Here is a 25,144-nt window from a genome sequence, read left to right on the forward strand (position 1 = left end):
GTGGTACAATGGTAGCGTGCGTATCGTACACTGGTGAACAAGGGTATGCGCCCCCTCAGGGTAATAAACTTTGGGAGTGTTCACCCGGCCACGTACTGCATTGGCAGACACAAGGGGTGCTGTGGTTGAACCAGTGTCACTTACTATAAAGTATGCTTGCACCCAGTCGGCTTGTGTGGGCCGATTACACTTGGTTCAGAGACTACACACACATCCAAAGCCACTCCAACACTACAATTACACTTACAAGCACTTCTCACCCTACATACAATCTCTACCAGGCAGCCTAAGTCACTGGGTAGAGATACATTGGCTGTATCGTCCCGACTTCGGTCGGGATAGGCCGGTCCTGCAGGACACTCAAACAGCTGATGAGATGAGAGATTTTATATATATATATATATATGTATCTCTATATCTATATATATATATATATATTTATATATATATATATATATATATATATATATATATATATATAGCCCGACGCCCCAATCCTGCAGAGGGGGGCCACAGACAAAACGCCTCCAATAACTCTGTCACCAACCCATTTCACCTCCCTCCTCCCGACTCACTCCCCCCTCCCTCATATACCTCTCAACTCCATCCCTCCACCTCAACCTCAGTCTCCCCCTCCATCTCCCTCCCTTCACTTCACCTACATACACTCTCTTAGTCAGTCTTCCATTCTCCATTCTCTCCACATGTCCAAACTACCTCAGTGTATTTCTAATTTTCTCAGTCACATCCACATCCACCCCACAACGTCCTTTCACTTTTTCATTCGTCAACCTATCCCTCTATGTCACCCCACATGCTCCTCTCAGGTAACTCATTTCCACTGTTCTCTCTTCTGACTTGTTCCCCTTTAGCAGGGTCCATGCCTCACTTCCTTACGTAGGGTAAGGATCACAATACTATCATGCAGTTACTTCTCAACCTCCATACTCTCCTCCCAATTTCTCATCACCACTTTAGTACCAATAACCTTCCTTCCCTGCTCTACCCTTTCAAGCACTTCATCCCAAAAACTTCCATCCTTATTCATCACACTGCTCATTCTCCATATCCTCACCATCCAATCTCACTGTGCATTCTGTGATTTCATTCCTCTCAAATACCATAACTTTGCTCTCGTTTACATTTACTTCCATATTTTTCTTCTTATACATTGTCCCAAATTCAGTCACCAAACCTTGCAACTCCCACTCACCTTCACTCAACAATACTACACAGTATCATCAACAAACACCAACACCGAAATCTTCCACACCTCACCCTCATTCATTAGAGCCACCCCCACATCCACTGCCCTAACTTGCACCTGTTTAACAACCCATCCATGAATATATTAAACAGCCATGGAGACATCACACATCCCTGTTTCATTTTCACATTTAGATCACCATCCACTCGAACCGTAGCCCTAGCTCCCTCGTACATACTCTTCACAGCACTCAACAATTTCCCATCCACTCCATATATTCTTAATACCTTCCACATACCTTGCCTATCTGTTCTGTCATATACTTTCTCCAGGTCCATGAAAGCAGCATACACTTTCCCTTCTCTTGATACATCCCCACTAAACATCTTAGAGCAAATATCTGATCTACACACCCTCTTGCCCTGCTAAATCCCCCTTGTTCTTCTCCAACTACCTCCTCTGTTATATGCCTAACCCTATCAATAAGTATTCTACCATATATTTTTCCAGTCACACTAAGAAGGCAATTTCCCCTATGGATACCACGTACTTCTCTCTCCCTTTTTCCTTTGTATAAGGGAATAATTATACCTGATATCCATCCTCTGGAACCCTTCCCTCTTCCCAAGCCAATCTACACAACTTCCATATCCACTCAACAAAAACTCACCCCCATACCTCAGCATTTCACCACACACTCCATCAATTCCTGGGTCCGTTTCCATCTTGATCTTCTTCGTTGCTTCAACTACTTCCACCCTAGTGATCTCTTTCTCCCTTCTCTCATCTCTTCTTCTTCCAGCCATTCCCCAACCACTTATACTCACACTGCTCTCACTCTCTACAGTCAACAAATTCTCAGAGTGCTTCTTCCATCTCCTCATTTTCTCTCTCTTCTCCACCAACAATCTATTGCTCCCATCTTTCAATCCCCTACTATTTCCCCTTCCACAGTGCCTTACTTTCTTTACCTCCTTCCAAAACAATTTCTTACTGTTCCCCCATTTCACACTCAGATTCCTCCCAAACCCTTCATCCACCCTCTTCTTACTCTCCTTCACCAGTCTCTTCACCTCCCTTCTCCTGCTCACATATACCTCTCTCTTCTCTCTCATCGTCTCCCCTACCTATACTCGCTAACCTGTCGCTATATGTATTCTTATTTTGTTCCACAACTCGTTTCACCTCACTACTCCACCACGCTGTCCGTTGTACACCCCTGCTTCTCCTTTTCACTCCACAAACCACCTCGCACGCTGTGCCTTGCATACTTCTTCCACCCCTTCCGTCTGCTCTATCTCATACCTTCCCAATCTTTCTTCTACTATGCTCTTATACTCTGCCATTTTCTCACTCTCTTGCAACTTCTCTGCTCTTTACAGAGGAACTTTTTCCTCCTGTCTTCCCTTTCGTCCCTACACCCATTTTCTTTGCAGCCTTACCTTGGACATCACTATGTGATAGTCATAGATTCCATTCCCCCATCCTCTCCTCATTCTTGTATCCAGCACTTACTCTCCCTCATTCGCTTATCCACACACACGCAATCTATCACCGTCCATCCTCCTCATAACTCACCATGTATACCTGTGGATCATCTTATGCCGGGAGAAGGTGTTGGCTATTGCCAACCCCTTACTAGCACAGATGGCCACCAAAGCACTACCATTCCCATCTACTTCAGCTGGCACACCCCACTGACCAACCACTCCATCCACTCGTGCATTCCCAACTTTGCCATTCATGTCTCCAATCAAAAACACTTTTCGCTCCTCTCAAACTTGTCCATACTTGCTTCTACATTTGCCCAAAACTCATCTTTTACTCTTGCCACTCGGTCCTCTGTCGGCGCATATGCACATACAGTCGCCCAAGCTTGTATACCTACTGTCATCCTCACCCATACAATCCTTGCACCTACTGTTCCATATTCTCATATATTCTCCTTTCACTTCTTGCTTATCGTCAGACATACTCCCTCTCTTCCCCTCTTTTCTCATTAACTCCCGCACATATTCCTAAAACGTACTCCCATTCTCTCACCCTGTCACCCCCTATTTAGTTTCAGTCAAATCACACACATCCACTCTTGCATCCTCAAGCACCTGAACAATCTCTCTCTCTTTCACTTCATTTATTCACTCCTCTCACATTCCACGTTCCTAGCCTTAGAATGTTCATTGTTCGTTCCTTGGTCATCAACGTATGGCCCATCATGGTCCGAGGAGCTTTGTTCGCTTGTTTAGTTAATTCTTTTTACGGGGTGGGGCATTAACCCACCACAAACCGTTTTAGTCGCCTCATACGACAAGCAGGGATACTGGGAGGGTAATCTTGAAACTCCCCTACTCAGGGTATATAAATATATAAATATGTATATATAATATATATATATACCTGTATATATATATATATATATATATATATATATATATATATATATATATATATATATATATATATATATGTAGTTTTTTCCTGCCTGCTAATTTTACTTGATATACATACACACACACACACACACACACACACACACACACACATATATATATATATATATATATATATATATATATATATATATATATATATATATATATATGAACCGTTTCACATTTGTTCTCTTTTAAAATCCATATTAGCAACCCTGTAATTCAATTAGTTAAAGATATTTCCGGATCTAGGTTCTACTTCTTTACCGGTATTAATTTCACTTCTGCTTAGCTTCAGTTGGTAATTATAAACTGTGATTGGCATTATCTGTCATCAAACAAGGTTGTTACACATGAGAATTTAGTTACTTTATAATGATAATCGAATGTTTTGTTCTGAGTGGCAAAATGAATCCCAAAGGCTGGAATTTGAACACATCACCCAGAAGACCAAGGTCTATGCACAACTATTCATGTGCTTCATTCTAGGCCCAGTGTGTCTCTTACAGAATAAGCACTGCTTGCAGGTGCTCCCTTCCATCGTTGTGACTTTTTTTATGGTCCTGTAGTGATGTAACATGAGAGCGACCTGAAAGATGACCGCTCCCCGTTGTGCCTTTCGAAATCGCCTAATACACCTTTCTACGGCCCTGCTTACACCGAATGTTTGCACTATCTGTTCGGGATTCTTTCCTCCTAGATAAAGGTATATCATGTCTTCTCTCATGTTCCCAGTAAATGGACGTATGATGTATGTCCTCACCCTACAAAGTATATACTAGGTCTGCCTGACGTTCTGTGGTGAGATGTAAATATGTAACAGCCAGGCAGTCATTCCTGACCGAATATGATTCACATTTCGTCTCTCGGACGCAGCAATTCTTGCAAATGGATGCTAAGGCTTTGGAATTTCATGGGTTCAATTGAACGTCATCTTATCAGCAGCAGATATGAAGCTTGAGGAAAGTCAGGCAAGCCAACCACGAGTATGTGGCTGAGATAGAGCTCGCATAATGTTTCACATGTTACACTTAAATTTTCAGGCAAAACCGTAACACGACTTTTGTTTTTAATTGTACATCAAAGTAAAAGTATGCATACTGATTGATGCACATGAAAATGAAAGAGGTGGAGGGAAGGAGTGTGCATGCCCATGTATATTCTGTAAAGTCTCACTTACCTGGGTCTATGGCCTTTCCAGCCCCAGTTGGGTGGATCCCAGTGTTGCAAGTAATATATCCATTTATGCTCGGAAGTTAAAGGACAACCACATTATGTTTTTATAACCGCTGTTTCGGTCGGAATGCACTTTACCAGTCAAATGATCAAGGGGTCAGTCCCACTGAAGGGCTATTGGTTTACGTCAGGATGAGGATCTGGTCACAAAGGGCAACACGCTTCAACTCAACTCTTCTAAATAAAGTTAATGCCTGAGTCCTCTTATCATGAGGGGAGGCCATGGCATGAATACTGCACCAACATCATTAAAATTACTCTAAAATTATGGTTTAGAATGAGTTGCAATTCCAGATATGCTGAACTCTCTCTCTCTCTCTCTCTCTCTCTCTCTCTCTCAAGTTTACATTCTAAAATATGTTGCACTCCTCTCCCCCCTCCTTTCTCTCCTAACCTTACTGACCAGGGTGCCCATGATGAAGGGTGCAGCGATGGCACCAAATCGGGATGAGACCATGCCTGCACTCATACCCTGAGTCCTGCAAACAAAAATTTGAAAGTGAAAAAGTATCCGTGGCAGAAATGTAGCATAAGTAATCGTATATACTGGTACAGTCCTTTAAGTTAATATTTTCTATGGTTGTCATGAAGAGTTTGGTTAGTTGACATATTGTAGATATTCATTTTGTTTGGTTGTATGTTTTCGCTTTAATATTCAATGTGGTTTGTTCTACAATGGATTTCGGTAAGTATTTATAAAATAACCAGTAGAAATTATTACTATAAAGAAGTTTCTGCAGCACGAAACTGTTATTTGATATCACATTGCTTGGGAGTATTTTTGACTTTTATATTCAGCATACTGTGGTTGCAAAGAGATAGGCAGGTGTAGCTTTAACTAGAGGCCCCTCCAAGGGGGGAATCACGCAGCCGCAAGCCGATACATGCCTTGCACGGCTAGGAGTATGACCTTTACCCTGTTTTCACCAATTTCGAACTCGTAGATTTTCATCCCTACTACACACCTGTAAAATTTTGTAATGATACCTTGAGCGGTTGCAAAGTTATCGTGATAACAGACACACAGAGCTTGAGCTACTTTCACCTATTTCGGTCTCGAAGGAGGTTTTCATCCCCACTACACACATGTAAAACTTTGTGATGATATCTTGAGCGGTTGCCAAGTTATTGTTGTAACAGTTACACAGATCTTGGCCTACTTTCACCTATGTCGAACTCGTAATCCAATTTTTCCCCTACTACACACCTGTAAAATTTTGTGATGAATCTTGAGTGGTTGCGAGGTTATCGTCCTAACAGACACAAACAGACATACATACAGACAGACAAATAGAAAACTATCAGCTTCACTACTGCGGCTGGTAAATAAGTAGGTTAGTGATATACCTGATCTCAGTTGGGAACAGCTCCATGGCATAGAGAAATATCGCTGATAAAGCCGTAGAAGACGACATCTTACCCAGCATCAGCAGGGCCACTGATATCCACTTCAGGTCTGCCGAGGACAAGGTCGCTTTAGGTCACAGTACTGTTATCATTATCATCACCATCATTTTTAGTAATATCGAAAGCGTTATCACCATCACATCACGTAAAGCCAAAGTGTCATTGCTATTAGTATCATCATTATAACGGATGCTATGTTTATTATAATTTTCATCATCAAAAAATATTCATATACACCATAAACATTACTATCACCATCATTATCTTGATCACTCTCAGTTGGCTACCATCACTGGTTATGATCACATATCATAAGTATCAGTATCATTATTATCGCCGTCATTGTCACCTCGTGTACCCCTATTGTCATTATTATTATTATCAGTATGAGTGACATCATCATCTTGTTTTGATTTCACTGCGATCTGAGTTGTTGATGCTATACTCTGATATCCACATAATGAAACTGCATATACAGTGAGGATACAAAGGAAAGCAACGGAAACCAAACAGCAACAGATCTAATGGTCCTTTCAAGGCTGCTTGTTACAGAGTAGACTATGACTACGAGATTTAATTCTACATGCCGAAGGATAAGGATAGTAAAGCAAGAAGGCTCCCCCCGCCTCCAAATCCTCCAGCCAAAACTGGCAGGAAAAAATCAGGATCGCGATGCAGCATGGGAAAACTGACATGGATATTTCACAGGAAAGACTGAAAAGGAAAATACTTTATCCATAAGCTACCAGTTTGAATAACCAGAAAGGGAAAGAAATAAAGTAAAATGAATAACCAAATAGATAAATAACTAACGCATGACGTTATGCACAGGTACGTTGAGTTAATGGGGCGTCTGTAGACACAGAGTGGAAAATGCACAGTGTGGATGTTCAGGGGTGATGTGGCAGCCATGCCTGGCGCTTTAAAGGTAGGCAGTAGTCAATCAAGCCCCAGTTCCATTCACTCCATGCTGGACAAGTACACAAGTTTCCTCCTGAAGCAGTGCCCTGGTATATCAAAAAAAATCCCGATGGTCGTCACTTAAGTAACAGGGACCCTCGGTGATCCACAGCCCATCACAGGTCGAGAGTAAGAGTAGTGACCGTTAACTTAGGGCTATCAGTGCGATCCTAGTCTGTGCTTATACTACTTTATTTGCATATAATAAAGGAATGAATATATAATGATGTGATGCGACGCTATGTACATTAAGTTTACAGAGTATCTTGTAGACAGGAGGGGAATGAATTTACGCATAACTGATAAAAGTGAGTTACTCGGACAGAAAAAGAGTCAGCTGAGGATTCTCGTGCAAGAACTTGCCAATATTGTTTTTAAATGTCTTAAATGAGATATTGTTCACAGTATCTGAGGGTAATCTGTTCCAGATATTCACCACTCGGTTGAAGAAGAAATATTATGCTTTCTGGGATTGGAAAAATGATTTCCCATAATTTTGCAGCCATCACTCTTGGTTTGACTCGACTGGTTTCAAAATACCTATTCATGTCTAAGTTGTCATATACCTTCATGATTTTGAAAACTTCAGTAAGGTCACCGTTTCACCTGCGTTTCCTTAGGCTAAATAATTTAAGTTCTTGAAGGAGTTCCTCATAATTTTGGTTTGTTTGTCAGTCGTGGTATCATTTTTGTGACTCTTCGCTGTATATTCACTAGTTTTCCTATGTCTTTTCTGTAGTACGGATACCAGAACTGCACACAATACTCGAGATGGAGGCGCACTAGCGAGTTGTACAAGGCAAGTATGATATGTTCAATTTAAACTCGATAGTTTTTCCAATAGAACCCACCAACTTACTTGCAATTTTAACAGCCTTGGTGCACTGCTTACTCGGTTTCATGTCATTTGATATTATCACACCAATGTCCTTTCACTGTCTGTACTTGATAACGGGATATAATTTCATTTTGCAATTCGCATGGACGTTGTTATTTATTTCCAAGATGAAGGAAGTACTTTGCATTTTTCTGTTTTATTTCATTGGCCATTTTTCTGCCCAGCTTGCCAAAGTAGTAAGGTCATCTTGTAGCTGCTGCCATTCTGATGTGGAAGCTACTTTATTGGTTATTTTAGTATCATCAGCAAATTTGGATATTCTACAATTTAGACCCTCATCTGTTTCGTTTATGTAGATAGTAAAAAGTACTAGTACAAGTACTGGGCCCTGGTGATGATGGAGAGGATATAAAAAATTCTTTTGCGCTAAGATAGGATAGAAACTGCATTGCTAAGGGAAGGAATGGCTGGCACAACGGAGGCGGACGTTTGGGGTCAAGTCAACGGGTGTGGGTGGCCACGCTGGCTTAATTGCGATGATAATAGGAACCGAGAGAAAATATGGAATGTAGAGCATGAAGACAAAATGAATAAAAGGTAATAAAGAAAAGCCTGTGAGGTGGGAGTGTAAACAAACAGTAAAAATGATGAGAGAGATAGGTAGCAATGGATTAAGTGAAATAAGGATGGAAAAGTGGAGAAGAGACCAAAGTGGAGAGGAAAGAAGGAATATGATGACTCATGGACGGACGTGAGGTATGGAAATGATTAGATCTGCGTAGTATAGATTAGGTTAAGTTCGGTAAGATTAGATTGGCATCACTGGATTAGGTGAGACTTAGTTTTATTGTTGGTGTAGTGAGGTGGTGTCGCGTGGCGTCGTTTGGTTGCAATAAAATGGGCTATCCCTTAAACCTCGGCTATAGTTCTCACTGCCTGCGCTGACATGCGGGTAAAATTAGCAAATTGTCTGTTTTCAAGACGTCCTATCTCAGCTAATATCAGACCTAGAACATTCAACAAACAAGCAATAGCCTCAACAATCCTTCGTCCTTACACTACAAATACCTTCTGAATGCCAAGCACTGGTGTTAAACAATGAGGAGGTGGTGAATAGGTGTAAATTTTAACTTTTGGTGGTGAGCAGTGCCTGTGTTCCCAGGCATACTCACGTCCCAGGCTAAGGTGCGTTGGCTAACCGATTGTTTCCCTTCCGCTGTCACCTCCCTAAGCCACTGTGCAAAGTGGTGTATGGAGGAGAGGCAAAAAGGGCAATAAACGTAACAGTAGCTGCACTTACAACATACAACTCTTATCAACCTGAAGTGGTTAAAACACTTATCATAACTTTGCTCATAACTAATATTATTTGGATTAGTTTCACTTATCATAAAGCTTATGTCTCTGATTTTATACGCTAATGCAAATATACAAATCAGTTCTTCACATTTCTGTTTTCTTGCCTATACTTTTCAGGTGCCTTATTTTCATTTTGCTTACCGTTATTTCACGTAAATTTACTAGGGCAATTTTTTCAATTTTCACATATATTTACCCGCACTATATACATACAGTTTCATATAGTAAAAACAAAACAAAAAGTGCCTAGTAGGTTATGAGACTATGACAGTCGACCCTAAAACACTTATAACACTTATCATTACTTGACTTATAACTATTTGTATGAAGCAGTTTCAGTTATCACATAGCTTACTCCTCTGATTTTATACACTAACACAGATATACAATTCACTTAGTTACATTCATATTTTCTTGGCTATACTTTTCAATAGCCTAATTTTTGTTTTGCTTATCTTAGTTCAGGCAATTTTACTGTTGTACTTTTTTTTATTTACACACACTACGCAAACTACTGTATTCACCATTTACAAAGGTCCACATACGTGTGCTTAGTAGATTACCGGCTGATGATAATAAGAAAAGCCCACCTGGCAAAGAAAAAGCTCGGTGGAGCTGCGATTGAGGGCGGTGTGTAGGCTGGCTGGCACAGCATATAAATCTCAGCTGACTTTCGCTCAGATGGCCCAAAGATTATGTGGATAAGACTGAAAGTTGGACTTTAAATGTGGGCTATTGTGTGTGTGTGTGTATGCGCCAACGCTGGATCGTGCAAGCAGTGTGAAAGAAAAGTTCTGGACAAAAGTGGTGGAGTGCATGGAAAAGTTTGAAAGGAATGAGACATTGTTTTTAACTGGAGAGATAGGGAATGTGATGGTGGTTGGAGTAGTTGGTGGGTGGAGTATGCCTGCAGAAGTAGATGAGAATGGCAGTGCTCAAGTGGACACTTGTGCCGGGAGGGGGTTGGTGATAGCCAATTACCTTCTTCGGGCACAGAGTTATCCATAGGTATACGAGGCGAATGAAGAGAAGGGTGGGAAGTGAATTGAATGAATGGAAGGCAGTGACTGAATATGAATGTGTGGATTGTAGAATGAGGAGATATGTAATGAATGCAAGAGCATATAGAGATTGGGGGAGTGGCCTTTCTAACCACCGCTTGGTGGTGGTGAAAGTCAAGGTTCAAATGAAATGGAGGAAAAATAGAAGGAAAGGACAGGGGGAAGTAGCTCATACAAGGAGGATAGAAATGTTGCAAGAAGATGGAAAAAAGGCAGACTATAAGAGAGAAGTGGAGAAGCAATTGGGTAAATATTATTTGGAGAAGATGGGGGACGTGTAAGGTGTGTGCAAGATATTTAGATAAGAAATCTGTACAGTATGTGAGATGGTGTGTGAGGAGAAGCGAAGACGAAAGGGGATGCAAGGAACAGTATGGTGGAATGAAGAGACGAGACAGGATGCCGCACAAAGGAAGGAATCATATAGTGAGTGGATGAGAAACGGGTGTGGTGGAAGTTGAGAGACGGAATAGAGAGTTATATGTAGAGAGGAAGAGGGAGGTGAAAAGATTAAAAAGAGTAAGAAGAAAGTGGATGAGGAATTTGGAAGGAATCTCAGTGTAAATTGGAGGAAATTTAAGAATATGTTTTGGGAAGAGATAAAGAGAGTTAGACAGGGTGTCAAAGAAGTTAGTCAGGGAGTGAAAGATAAAAATGATAGATTACCGGTGGAGAAGGGAAAGAAAGTGAGCAGACAGAGGGAACACTTAAAGGAACTGCTGAACATAGAGAATGAAAGTCTATCTATCTATCTATTGCCAGACGCCTCAATCCCGTTTGGGGTGGTAACAAACAAATCGCCTCCAAGTCGCCCTGTCCCCCGCCATCTCACTGCCCTGCTCCCAACTCACACCCTCCTCTCTCATATACCTCTACACCCCATTCCTCCATCTCATCCTCGGCCTCCCCCTCCCTCTTCCCCCCTCCACCTCACTCACATACACTCTCTTCGTCAGTCTTTGACCCTCCATCCTCTCCACATGGCCAAACCACCTCAGTGTGTTCCTCATAACGCTTCCTATCACATCCACATCCACACCACAACGCTCCTTTATATCCTCATTCGTCAGCCTGTCTCTCCATGTGACTCCACAGGCTCCTCTTAAATAACTCATTTCCACTGCTCACACTCTTGACTTGTGTCCTTCCAACAACGTCCAAGCTTCGCTTCCGTACGGTAGAGTTGGTATCACAATACTGTCATGTTGTAACTTTTTCACTTCCATGCTCACTTCCCTGTTTCTTATCACTGCATTCAAAGAACCAGGAACCTTTCTTCCCTGCTGTACCCTTTCACGCACTTCACCCTCCAAACCTCCATCCTTACTCATCACACTACCTAAGTACTTAAAAGTACTCACATTTTCCAATTCCTCACCATCCAACCTCGCTGTACATTCACTGACTTCACCTCTCTCAAAGACCATCACTTTACTCTTCCCTACATTCACCTTTAGATTCCGTTTCTTGCACACTATCCCAGACTCATCCACCAAGCCTTGCAGCTCCCCTTCGTCTTCATTCAACAACACAGTATCATCTGCAAACAAACAGTACAGGGAGTTTCCAAACACTATCCTCTCTCACCAGGGCCACTCCAACATCCACTACCCTACCTTGTACCTCTTTTATTACCCCATCCATGTAAAGATTGAACAACCATGGAGACATGACACATCCCTGTTTCAACCCAACTTTCAAAGAGAAAAATTCACTTAGTTCACCATCCACATGCACTGCAGCCTTCGCACCATCGTACATACTCTTCACAGCATTCTACAACTTCCCATCTACTCCATATATTCTTAACACTTTCTACAATCCTTGTCTATCCACCCTGTCATATGCTTTCTGCAAATCCATGAAAGCTGCATACAACTTCTTTCCCTTCTCTAGAAACTTTTCCACTAAAGATCTAAGAATGAATATCTGATCTACACAACCTCTTCCCTTCCTAAAGCCTCCCTGTTCTTCTCCAACTAATTTCTCTGTTCTTCCTCTAACTCTGTCAATAAGTATCCTACCATACACTTTTCCTATTATACTAAGAAGACAAATGCCCCTATGATTACCACACACTTCTTTTTCCCCTTTTCCTTTGTACAAGGGAATAATTATACCTGACTTCCAATCCTCCGGGACTCTACCTTCCTCCCAGGCCAATCTGCACATCTTCCACATTCATTCTACTACTATCTCTCCCCCATGGTTCAGCATTTCACCACGCACTCCATCAATTCCTGGGGCTTTCCCCGATTTAACTTTCTTCATTGCTTCCACAACTTCCAGCCTACTGATTTCTTCCTGTCTTCTCACCTCCCTCCTTCTCCCAGCCATTCCCCAGCCACTTATACTCGCATTACTTCCATCCTCTATGTTCAACAATTCCTTAAAGTGTTCTCTCCATCTGCTCACTTTTTCTCCCTTCTCCACTAGTAATCTACCATTTTTTTCTTTCACTCCCCTGCTAACTTCACTTCCACCCTGTCTTACTCTTTTCACCTCTTTCCAGAACATTTTCTTACAGTCCCTCCACTTTACACTCAAATTCCTTCCAAATTCCTCATCCACTCTCTTCTTACTCTCTCTTACCTCTCTCTTTCTTTCTACACATAACTCTCTCTTCCGCCTCTCAACTTCTTACACGCCCCTATATCTCATCCATTCATTGTATGCTTTCTTCTTTTGTGCCACAGCCTGTCTCACCTCGTCAGTTCACCACGCTGTTCCCTGCACCCCCCTCCATCTTCTCTTCCTTCCACACACCACATCACATGCTGCACATATTTCTTCTGTAAATATCCTACACACACCTTCCACATCTCCCATCTGCTCCAATTCATATTTGCCTAATCGTTCCTCCACTTCTCTCTTATACTCTGCCTTTTTCTCATCCTCTTGTAACCTTTCCACTCTCCTTGCAACTACTCCTTCCTCTCGTCTTTCCCTTCTTCTATTCCTCCATCTTACTTGAATTCTAATTCTGGCCACCACCAAGTAGTGGTCAGAAAGTCCACTCCCCCAACCTCTATGAGCTCTTGCATCCATTACACATCTTCGCATCCTTTCATCCACACACACATAATCAATCATTGCCTTCCTTTCATTCAGTTCACCACCCACCCTTCTGATCACTCATGTATACCTGTGGATCATTTTATGCCTGAAGAGGGTATTGGCTATCACCAACCCCCTCCCAGCACAAATGTCCACTAACGCACTCCCATTCTCATCTATCTCAACAGGCACACCCCACTCACCAACTATTCCATCCACCTTCACATTCCCAACTTTACCATTCATATCACCAATCAAAAACACTCTCTCATTCCTTCCAAACTTTTCCATGCACACTTCTACATTTGTCCAGAACTCTTATCTCACTCTTCTAGCACGATCTTGCGTTGGCACATACACACACACAATCGCCCACATTTGTATTCCAACTTTCAACTTTACACACACAATCCTTGACCCAACTGATCCATACTGTCTTATGCTCTTCTTCCATCTTTTACTCACAACTATACATACTCCTTCCTTTGCCCTCTCATTCTCACCTACTCCTGCACATATACCCCATCCATACTCCCATTCTCTCACACTTTCTCCTCTCCATTTTGTTTCAGTTATTCCACATACATCCACTTTTGTACCCTGAAGCACCTGGACAATCTCTCTCTCTTTCACCTCATCATTGGCTCCCCTTACATTCCACGTTCCGATAACCATGTCGTTTGTCCGGTCCTTGGTCGTCATCGTTTGGTCAGTCCTTCTCCGAGGCTTATTGTTTGTTTTTTAGTTAGTTGTTTTCCGGGGAGGGGCACTAATTTGAGTATAAGTGGCGGGGGAATGGCTGAGAGAAGGGAGGATGTGAAAAGAGAGGAAAAAAACAGTAGGATGGAAGCTGTGGAAGAAATGAAGAACGTCAAAATGGGGAAGGCCCCAGGAATTTATGGAATGTGTGGTGAAATGTTGAAACAAGGGGGAGAGATAGTAGTAGAATGGATGTGGAGGATGTGCAGATTGGCCTTGGAGGAAGGTAAAGTCCTAAAGGATTGGAAGTCAGGTATAATTATTCCCCTGTACAAAGGAAAAGGTGAAAAAGAAGTGTGTGGTAATCATAGGGGCATTTGTCTTCTTATTGTAACAGGAAAAGTATATGGTAGGATACTTATTGACAAAGTTAGGGAAATAACAGAAGAATTAGTTGGAGAAGAACAGGGAAGTTTTAGGATGGGTAGAGGCTGTGTAGATCAGATATTCGTTCTTAGGTCTGTAGTGGAAATTCTAGGGAAAGGGAAGAAGTTGTATGCGGCCTTCATGGATCTGGCTAAAGCATATGACAGGGTGGATAGACAAGGAATGTGAAAAGTATTAAGAATATAACTGAAGTAAATGGGAAGTTGTTTAATGCCGTGAAGAATATGCATGAGGCTTGCTTAAGCTGCGGTGTGTAGACAGTGAAATGAGTGAATTTTTTAAATTGAAGGTTGGATTAAAACAGGCATGTGACATGTCTCCATGGTTGTTCAATCTGTATATGGATGGGGTTATAACAGAGATACGAGGTACGACAGTGGATGTTGGAGCGGCCGTAATGAGAGAGGACAGTGTTAGGAAATTCCCTGTTCTGTTGTTTACAGATGATACTGTGTTAAGTGAAGACGAAAGGGAGCTGCAAGGCTTGGTCAATGAGTTTGGGAGAGTGAGTAAGAAACGGAATATAAAGGTTAATTATAAGGAAGAGTAAAGGTATGAGCTTCGAGAGTAATGAAGACACTGAATGTGCAGTAAGGATGAATAAGGACCAAATGGAAAATGTCAATGCGGTTAAGTACCTGGGCAGCGTGCTGAATTAGGATGGAAGTTTAGAGGGTGAAGTGCTTGAAATGGTACAACAAGGAAGAAAGGTTGCTGGTTCTTTGAAAGCAGTGAGAAACAGGGAATTGAGCATGGTAGTGAAAAAGTCGCTGTGTGACACTATTGCGATATCAACTCTAACGTATGAAAGCGAAGCTTGGACCTTGTTGGAGGGACAGAAGTCAAGAGTCAGTGCAGTGGAAATAAGGTATGTAAGAGGAGCATGTGGAGAAATGGAGAGACAGACTGACAAATGAGGAAGTGAAGGAGCTTTGTGTTGTGGATCTGGATGTGGTAGAAAACATTAGGAAAAACACATTGAAGTGGTTTATCCAATAACAGAAATTAAACGAGCGAGCGACTGACGAGGAGAGTGTAGGCCTGAGGTGAAGGAGGGGGGAGAGGGAGGGGAAGGCCAAGGATGAAAGGGGGGTGTGAGCTGGGAGCAGGGCAGTGAAATGGCGGAGGACGGGGCGACATGCAGACGATTTGTTTATGGCCACCCCTTAGGGGATTAAGGCGTCTGACAATAGAGATGTTCGCGCGCCTGTAGAAATGCCAGATGTCACCAATGTTTTAATTTTCAGATGGAAAAAATCACATGTCGGGCAGTAACTGAATGTCATTTATCATGCATCTTACGTATTGTAAAAATACATAAATATTCTATTTCTTCTCTTTAAAACAGTATTGTGTCTGCAGCATGAAAAAAAGTAATTATAAAATAAATATCCACAGCATTTGCATCCTGATTTATACATGCATAGAAAAATATATATGTATATCTTTACCCAATAACAGAAATTAGTTATAATTTATACTAAAAAATTAAACTCCCTGTGAGTAAGAATAAAACTTAATTCATTTCAAGAAAGCATGTCGATATTTATATACTGCCTCCAGTAAAACAAGTTTTCCGAGGAAACCGAAACAGCCGTCTGTCTTAACTGGCTGATCTACTCCATCACCATGCTTGCTTCATACGTCTGGTAGCGCTAAGCTTCGGTACGCCCCAACATTTTAGAGTCTAATAAATATTAAACCATGGATAGACCATATGTGACATTTTTTGCACAAGTCAGATTATATACAAATGTCATTATTCATGCATCTGTTTTTACTTCTTACAGTCCAAAAACCGTCTTTCTGGCAAATATTGTACTGATCATCTTAGGGAAGAATATACGAATATATTATTTTGTTGGTGATATTTTGGGTGAAATAGCCTAAGTAAGAGTGATTTACATTTTTAAAGCTGTTTACTTAACCAATATCGTAATGATCGATCAGAAAAATAATACTGAAATTTAACTAAGACCCACTTAGCCCGCAAAAACGAAAATGAGACATAGTTTCTGGCGGTGTCTGGCAAATTTTCCTCTTCGTGCGAGCGCTTCTTCTGATAGACTTCTACTCTCTCCCCCTTCCTCCTCATCCTCAGACTCCTTCGATGATTCCCTTGACTCATTGGAAGGGTAAGGAGATACAGGGTAGGCTTTAGGGTCATCAGGGTCACTCTCCGTGAGTAGCACGAGGCGCGAGCGAGACAGGGGAATGAACTTGGACTAGTAGGAATTACAACTAATCATCCACACACTATCGTTCGTTCGTTTGAAGATTTCCTCCGCCTATAGTGGAGCCATGACCATACATTAGCCCGGTATCCACACACTAGCACTGTACACTGGTTAATAAACTTGGCAACTCACACCCATCCCAGTGCCTGGAAAAGTATCGTGATGTGATTATATATATATATATATATATATATATATATATATATATATATATATATATATATATATATTGACAGGAGTTTCAAAAAGCAGCGGGAAAACAGTCACATTAATCTGACACCCGGGGTTCTGCTGGGACCCCGCGCACGTCAGGCTGATCTGACACCCGACGCACACAGATTGAGAGTGAGGTTAAGGAAGGTAAGGCGTTAAATGAAGAAATCAGGAATTGTTTCAAGAAGAGTTTTTTATCGAGGCCACAGGTTTGAGGCGCCACAAGCGGTGATGTGGAAGCTGACTGATAAATGATAACAGAAAGAAAACATGAAGGAAAAGGATGGGGATATGGATTATATAAGATGAAATGAGGTTACGGAAGATAAAAGTAGCAAACTCAGTAGAATATCAGATAACCACGAAAACATAAAGCATATCGGGTGATAAGGAAAGAGGAAGGAGAGACGATACAGAGGAATAGCGGATAAGGTTTGTTCACATTTCTAGTACAGAGGGAAGGGAGGTGGAATGGGGTTGCCTATTAAACGTTCTCAAGGATATGGAATAAAGGAGGAGAGAAATTAAGGAAATTAGACAGGACAAGAGACCGAGATAGCTAACGAAGAACTGAGTAAAAATATAAGATTGGTGTGTAAATAGATGAGAAATGAGGTGGAGGGAAGGTTGATTAGGTTGCTTTACAGAAGTGCATAAGTTATGGTATAAGTGGTCAGGATGAGGAGTAATGTGGTATAAGACAGGGAAAGATGCTGATTACTTAGATTATGGTAGGTTGCAATGTTTAAGAAGGAATTGAATAGATAAAGAATGAGGGAGGTGTCGGGTCAAAGTTAGTCATTGGCCGACGAGAGCAAAGATAAGGAAGGAGGGACTTGCTAGGGGTAATGACGCCATCAGATTTATCATGTCTGAAATCCATCATGGAGGGGATTGAGAGTGGGTGTATGAGAGAAGGGATAGGGAGACTGACCAGGTGACAGGAGACGTGCTGGAAGAGGAGGGAGGGAGGAAGTATCTGTTAAATTTTGTCGAAGTTCGGGTAATGACATCATTAGATTTTATCGTGTTTTGAAATCGAGTATGGTTCCTCTAATTTCTTCTTACCTTCATAATAGAAAATACGGGTCATGGTAGATGGAATTTATTCCCAATTTCATTCCATAAATGCCGGAGTACTTCAGGGATCAGTTTTGGCCCCAACCCTCTTTCTCATTCATATAAATGACCTTTCTATCTGTCACTCAAAACCCAATACACTTTTATGCTGATGACTCGACACTTCATAGTTCTTTCACATCTAGTACCTCCTTTACACGATCTAATATTATAAATTCCCAAACAAACGGCATTTTCACTGAACCAGGACCTTTCTAAAATTAATCAATGGGGACAAACAAATCTGGTCTCATTTAATGCTCAGAAAAGTAAATGCAATAATTTCTCCAAGAGAAAGAATCCCTCAGACTCGCACATAATTTTAAATGATGTCAGTATTCCTACATCCATTACATTTGATATCCTAGGTGTCACACTAAACATCAACCTAAGCTGGATAGCCTGTGTTAAATCCCTTGCTATAAATAATTCTAAAAAGTTGGGACCTCCGTACAGAGTTCGTGAATTCTTCACTGACGAGCAGTTGGCCACAATATACTAAAGTCATGAGCGTTCTCAGATCGAATACTGTTCGCCACTGTGGAATGGATGTGGAGCGGTAGCACTGAGGCAGTTAGACGAAATTCAAAATAAAACCATTAGATTAATCAACAATCCTACCCTTACGCAGGACCTTCCTTCATTATCAGTACTAAAGATGTTGCATCTTTAGCATTATTTTACCGATATATTCATCGTAAGTGCTCTGACGAACTTGCTTCAATTGTTCCTCCCCTTCACATTTTCTCCCGAAAAACTCGGGCAGCTGGAAGAGACCATGAACTCACATTCTCTCCTCCGCAATGCTGAGCCTCTGTTTAACAAAATTCTTTTTTCCTCAGAACTACTACTTTCTGGAATTCACTTCCTGGGAGTTGCTTCCCAGAAACATTTTATCCACTTTTATTTAAATCCAGTTGTTATATTATTTTATGAATGGAGGATACCTTTAGGCATATGGACTTGTTTTTTTTAATTCCTTTCTTATTCCTTCCTCCATTCATTGTCTCTCTCTCTCTCTCTCTCTCTCTCTCTCTCTCTCTCTCTCTCTCTCTCTCTCTCTCTCTCTCGAGAGAGAGAGAGAGAGAGAGAGAGAGAAAGTGGGGAAATACCTGCGTATACTTGTCTGAGGGGTTATATCATCATATTTTTTTCTTTTACAGAAAATGAACAAAGGATAGAAAAACAAATTAATAAAAAACAATAATCCATACGCCAGATTGCTCGTGTCCTCCATTCCTAAAAAAATCTGTGACAGTTTGACTTGCAGTGCTGTAGGTTGAAGTTTTAGGGGAAACTACTCTGGGGATGCGAGTTCCAAAGAGATACTGTTCTGGGAATAACAAAAATTTGATAGGTAGAAGTTCTACAATATGGCAGTGGGACAGTTCAGCCATGGGCACTACCAGATGCTCGTGTAGCACGGGGGAAGGCATGGAGAGATGGCACAACAGATGCAACTTCGTCTGAGCATTTTCCATAACGTATTTGTAGAATAATGCAAGAAAAGCAACATTCATTCTTACTTGTATGGGGGGTAGTTAATCTGAAATTGCAGGGTAAATAATTCTTACAGCTTTGTTCTTAATTTCGTCCAGCTGTTTTAGTCCAGCCTCTCCACATCCACTCCACAGGCATGAGCAATATTTCAGCTGAGAGCGCATGTGACTCTGGTAAATTATAGGTATCTGCTCGTCAGTGAAAAAGTTAATGATTATGTTCAGTAATCCAAGATCCATCATGTTTTGAAATCCATCATGAAGTCAAGTTCGGGTGGGTGCGGTTAAGGTCAAGTTCAGACCAACCAGGTGAATGAGGACAAGGTAAGAGGCAGCACCTAAGGGCAATGATGTCATCAGATTTCATAAGATTTTATATCAACCATGGAGTCCTGTAAGTGTGAGGTGTGAAAGAAAGGGGAGGCGGTGAGCTGCTTGAGCTTGCCTGGAGGTGGTAATGATGTCAGCAGATTTCATCGTGTTTTGAAATCCACCAAGGAGTCAGCTGAGTGTATGAGGGAGTAGGGAGGAAACACATGTTTAAACTTGTCCGCGGGGATGGTCATACGATCGGTGGATCGGGAAAACCAGTACTGGCTAGGGTGATAGGGGCAGGAGGAAGTGATCGGGAGTAGGTGGAGGTGACGTCATATCAAAATGTACCACATTTTGTAATATTTTAAAGAATTATGATTGACATTATCATGGCATTTCAACTTGAAAAATGTAAACAATGAATTGGATGTCATTACCTTTGGTCCCTTTGCCTATAGATAATTTTTGAAATTATCATTGATCCAGTCTTGGTTGTTGGGGAAGGAAAAAGTGAGGCAGGGGAGGAGGGACGGTGGGCAGGGTAGGGGTGCTGGTAAGATTTGTCTCCGATGTAACTACTATCTTACCCCTCCATACCTAACCACCTAATTCATCCATTCACCACACTATCCGCCTGGGCACCAAGCTCTATCCTGCTGATGTGATATAGTGCTTGTAAATCATAATACTGATATTTTTGTACAAGGAAATTAAAAACTCCATGAAAACTGACCAGCAGTCTCCATTATCTCATCCTGCATAGTTACGCTTTTGACCACCAAAGGTATCACTTAGGAATCTTTCAACCACACCATTAACTTCTCTTTAAAATGTTACTCCTGACAGACTCCTCTGAACCCTAATTTTGCTGACAAAGAGACAGACAGACTCTTTAAATATTAAATTAAACACAAGAAGCCAGCAGTGCACAAATTAACCAGCAAGCACTGAAAATAAGTCAGTATTACAGACCATAAGGAATAGTGGGCTGGGCCAGAAGTACGGCTGCACTGAAAAGGAAGCTGAAGACTAACGACTTTTTGCGGCCGAAGCAGTCAATGAAGGGGATGACAATGGTGCTGCTTGGGAGCTCGACTATCCCTGCAATGGCCAGGTAGACGAATGGGTTCACTCTCAGGGTGGGGGCACCAGCAGTCAGCCCAAAGAACAGCATTGATGCAGCAAAATAGTTGATGCAGGTGACCAACGTGATGATCCGTAGTTTAGGGGTCCTGGGTAGAAATGTTGGAAGAAAATGTGCTAAAATTTCATTACCAGTACAGAACCTCAAAACTATTTAAAAGGAATACGAAACTAACCAGAATATTGACTGAATGTGAATGAAATACTTAAAGACTTGGTAAGATACTGAAAAGTAAGAATCTCTATCTTATTGCTAAAAATTTTATCATTTTTTTTAAATTTAACTCCTGAGGACATGGCCTGGTACATGAACAGGTCTACTTATAGGGCCGACGCTCCAGCCATTAATCCGAACAATATAGCCACTGGAAAATGAACGATGCATGTGATTAATGTGATGATACGAAGTGTGCAGATCTTGGTGTCAAATCTATTTCCAATAGAATATCATAACATTATAAAAACTTCCTAATCAATCATTATATAGCAAAATTCATCAAGGAAGTGGAAAAATATTAATGAAATCTCCATATTATTAAAAAAAAAAAAAAAAAAAAAAGCTAAGTCTCTAGAGGATCGTGTTCATATACAAGAATTCACCCATACCAACTCATGTAGTCCAACTAAACAGCAAAATAACTGTCCCCACCAAGACAGAACAAGCATGCAACCTGGTAAAATGTTATATATTAATAAGCAACAAAACATACATTTTTATTTTTTTCATGTGTCCGACTCTGGGCAAAGGCTTAAGGGCTATTCCAAGGCCCAGTGGTCCTTCCACACACCTCCACACATCACCACTTCGGTGCTAACTCCCACCATCCATACATACTAGAGCTGTCTCATATATGACTGGTGTACTAGTATTAGAGAGGATATTTTTACGACATGTCGACGGGTTTTCTGCTAGATCAGTAAAGTCTGCTTGTATGAAATTCAAATCCTTAAACTGTTCCTGCTGCAGCCGGGACTCTATCCTGGGTCCGATAGGACTGCAAGCCGCTTCTCTACTGATCTGGCCATCGCCTCCCACAAATTGTCAAACTGAAGCAACCACAAAGAACACAAAGTCAATGGAAATACACAAACACCACGTAATTTCATATTTCAAGTAGAGCATACGATGAAAAATGTAATAAACTCAATAACAGAAGGAACAGACTAGACTTCAAATATCTAACACATTAGCTCCATAGCAATAATTACCAGTACTGAAAATTTCAATTTCTGGGCTTTCAGTTAAGTCCCTGATACCTAGAAAAAAGTAACCATGATTTTTATAAGCAAACTATCTTAAAATAGTCCCAAACCCTATACAGTAATGTTTTTTTATTTATCCAGCATTCAAAATAATAGAAAAGCATTAGGGAACCGAATGCTAGTCGCCTGCCAGAATAATCTGTAAGCAAGTCCAAGATTTTGGCCATATCTTGATACCCTCAGGGTTTCATGTTGATAGCTCAAGCCGTTCATGAAATATAATGGTGTTAACCCGCTCCGTCCCGTTGACGCATATATACGTCCACACGGTTTGCCACTGTCAATCCCGTTGATGTATATAAACACGCATCAATTGCAAGGTCCCTAATTTGCACAATTTTCAATTTTCGCCCGTGATTTTTGGTACATATACATGGGACACCTTCCTCTACAAGATGCCAGGCAGGGACAATGCCTTACCCCACATGACCTCCCTCCCACCGCACACCATTGTCTCGGCAATTCACCTATTACCAGTGACTTAGCCAGTAAAGACATGTCATGCCACAGTATGAAATTCAGGGCCAGAGTGATTCTCCAGTCGATGACAATGTGGAGGACAAAGTTTACCTAGCATTAGAGGAAGAAACAGTCAGAAATGATGATCAGGTAATGTTGCCAAAAAAGGTCAGGTATGTTGATGTGTTTGATGAGTGAAACAATGCTTATAGTGCCTATATTACTGTGTGAAAACCAATATACTCTCGTACTACATATAAATTCTTACCAAATAAATAACTAAATACCATTTATGAGTGGTGTGGAATAGTTACCCTCCCATAGAACTCGTTTTCTTTGCAGGCAGCCTGATAGAAAACCCAGTAAGGTAAGGGGTACTTCTACCTGTATCGAGCATTTTAAACCTCAGGTGAGTGATTTCTCTATGAATTTTCGATGTTTCTCACCAAAAGCAGAGGTTTAAGTCAACAAAATTTTTCTCCAAAATTGGTCGGGATTGGGGGGAGTCAGTGGTGGAAAATTGGTCGGGATTGGGGGGAGTCAGTGGTGGAAAATTGGTCGGGACGGGGCGGGTTAAATGTGGGCGATAATAACTAGATGACCTTTGGCAGCAATTTGGTGACCTTGACCTTGACTCGATTGCCAATTTTCAAACTCAGACAAGATTTTGGCCATATTTTGATACCCTGAAGGTTTCATGTTGATAACTCAAGCTGTACATGAGATATAATGGGAAAACACATGCACACACACACACACACATACACACACACACACACACACACACGGCATCGTCGGAGGAAGACGTCCTTTACCGGCGCTCCATACCAGCTCAACACGGTCAGAGGCATTACCTAAATAAGTATCTTTGAATGAGTCAAGCTCTGTACCAGGTTAGACTAAATGATTTTTCATTATTAAAAGGAAAAGAAATAATAAGTTTAAATAAGACTGGTTGAAACAACAAAGAACCAGTCAGCTGGGTTTGTTTATACTACGGCAACACACGGAAAGTGTAAGTACATACTCTTCATTTAGTATTACAAAATGGATACATACTTCAGTAAAACAAATTTGGAAAAGAAAAGGGATAAAAGTAAAAAGCAAAATGATGATTTCTACCAAGAACTGGTTGAAGTGGAGACTCACAATAGACTGGTTGAACGTGTACACAAACTAGAAATGGCTTTCAAAAATGAAACTGATGAAATAAAGAAGCAAATGCACTTGCAAAAGGAAGAGATAGAAAAACTGGGAAGGGAGGCCAATAAGAAAGACACAACCATCAGTGAACTAACAGTGGAACTGAATACGCTTAGGAAGAAAGTGAGTGAAATGGGAAGTACAGTAGTTAATCATGAGAGTGTTATGGAAGAGTTAAAAAATGACACAGAGACAATTAGACAAGCAAGCAGTCTTATGGACCAGAGCAGTGATATTGAGGAGAAGATAACACAGGTGAATGAAGCTGTGCAAAGCTACAAAAATGATGTAGAAACCACGTATGCTGAAATGGTAAAAGTAAAGAAAGACTTTGAAACAAGGGTGGAGGAAAAAAACATTAAAAAGGAAGTGAAAAGAATAATCCAGAACAATCCAAAGTTAGTCAGAGATTCAGTAGAAATAAATAAATCAATAGTAATCACTGGTATAGAAGAGGAAGAAATTAAAAAAAAAAAAAAAACTAGAGACAAAAAGGAGATGGCAAATGTAATGAGCTTACTGAAAGAAGTATCAGAGGAAATCTGTAGTAAAGACATAGAGGAACACAAAAGGTTAGGGAAATACGAGAAAAGCAAGACAAGACCTCTAAAGGTGACTTTCCAGAGTGTAAACACTGTGGAAGAGATACTAAAAAATGCAAAGAATCTTATGGAAAAAGAGGAGTTCAAAAATGTATGGATAAAAAGATGCCTAACACAAGAGGAACTGGAATTACTGAAAGAGAAAAGGGAGGAAGCAAAAACAAAAAATGAGGGAAGATCAGAAGAGGACAAGAAGAAATTTTTTTTACAAAGTAATAGGATTGCAGGTACGAAAGTGGTACACAAACAGGATGGAAGAAAAAGGAGGAAGTTAGTAGAACCATGTCATGACAAGTATATAAACAAGATGATAAAGTTGATGTACTCAAATGTGGATGGAATGGTATCTAAATTACTAGAGACGAATGATTATGTCAGAGAAAATGAA

At 40.9% G+C, this 25,144-nt stretch overlaps 1 protein-coding gene across 1 annotated transcript in view; it reads right to left on the reverse strand.

Annotated features, from left to right (window-relative positions):
* Window positions 1–25,144, reverse strand: part of LOC145406353 (organic cation transporter protein-like) — a 135,925-nt gene that overhangs the window by 44,793 nt on the left and 65,988 nt on the right. The window contains exons 11-13 of the mRNA XM_080277516.1: window positions 21,059–21,318; window positions 6,223–6,331; window positions 5,270–5,354 (exon numbers count right to left, since the gene is read on the reverse strand). Coding sequence (XP_080133642.1) covers window positions 5,270–5,354; window positions 6,223–6,331; window positions 21,059–21,318 — 454 coding nt within the window. The remainder of the gene's footprint in view (window positions 1–5,269; window positions 5,355–6,222; window positions 6,332–21,058; window positions 21,319–25,144) is intronic.

Source organism: Coenobita brevimanus, chromosome 8, assembly GCF_032717465.1.
Source record: "Coenobita brevimanus isolate Jiangsu-jjx chromosome 8, ASM3271746v2, whole genome shotgun sequence".
NCBI classification, from domain to species: Eukaryota; Metazoa; Arthropoda; class Malacostraca; order Decapoda; family Coenobitidae; genus Coenobita; species Coenobita brevimanus.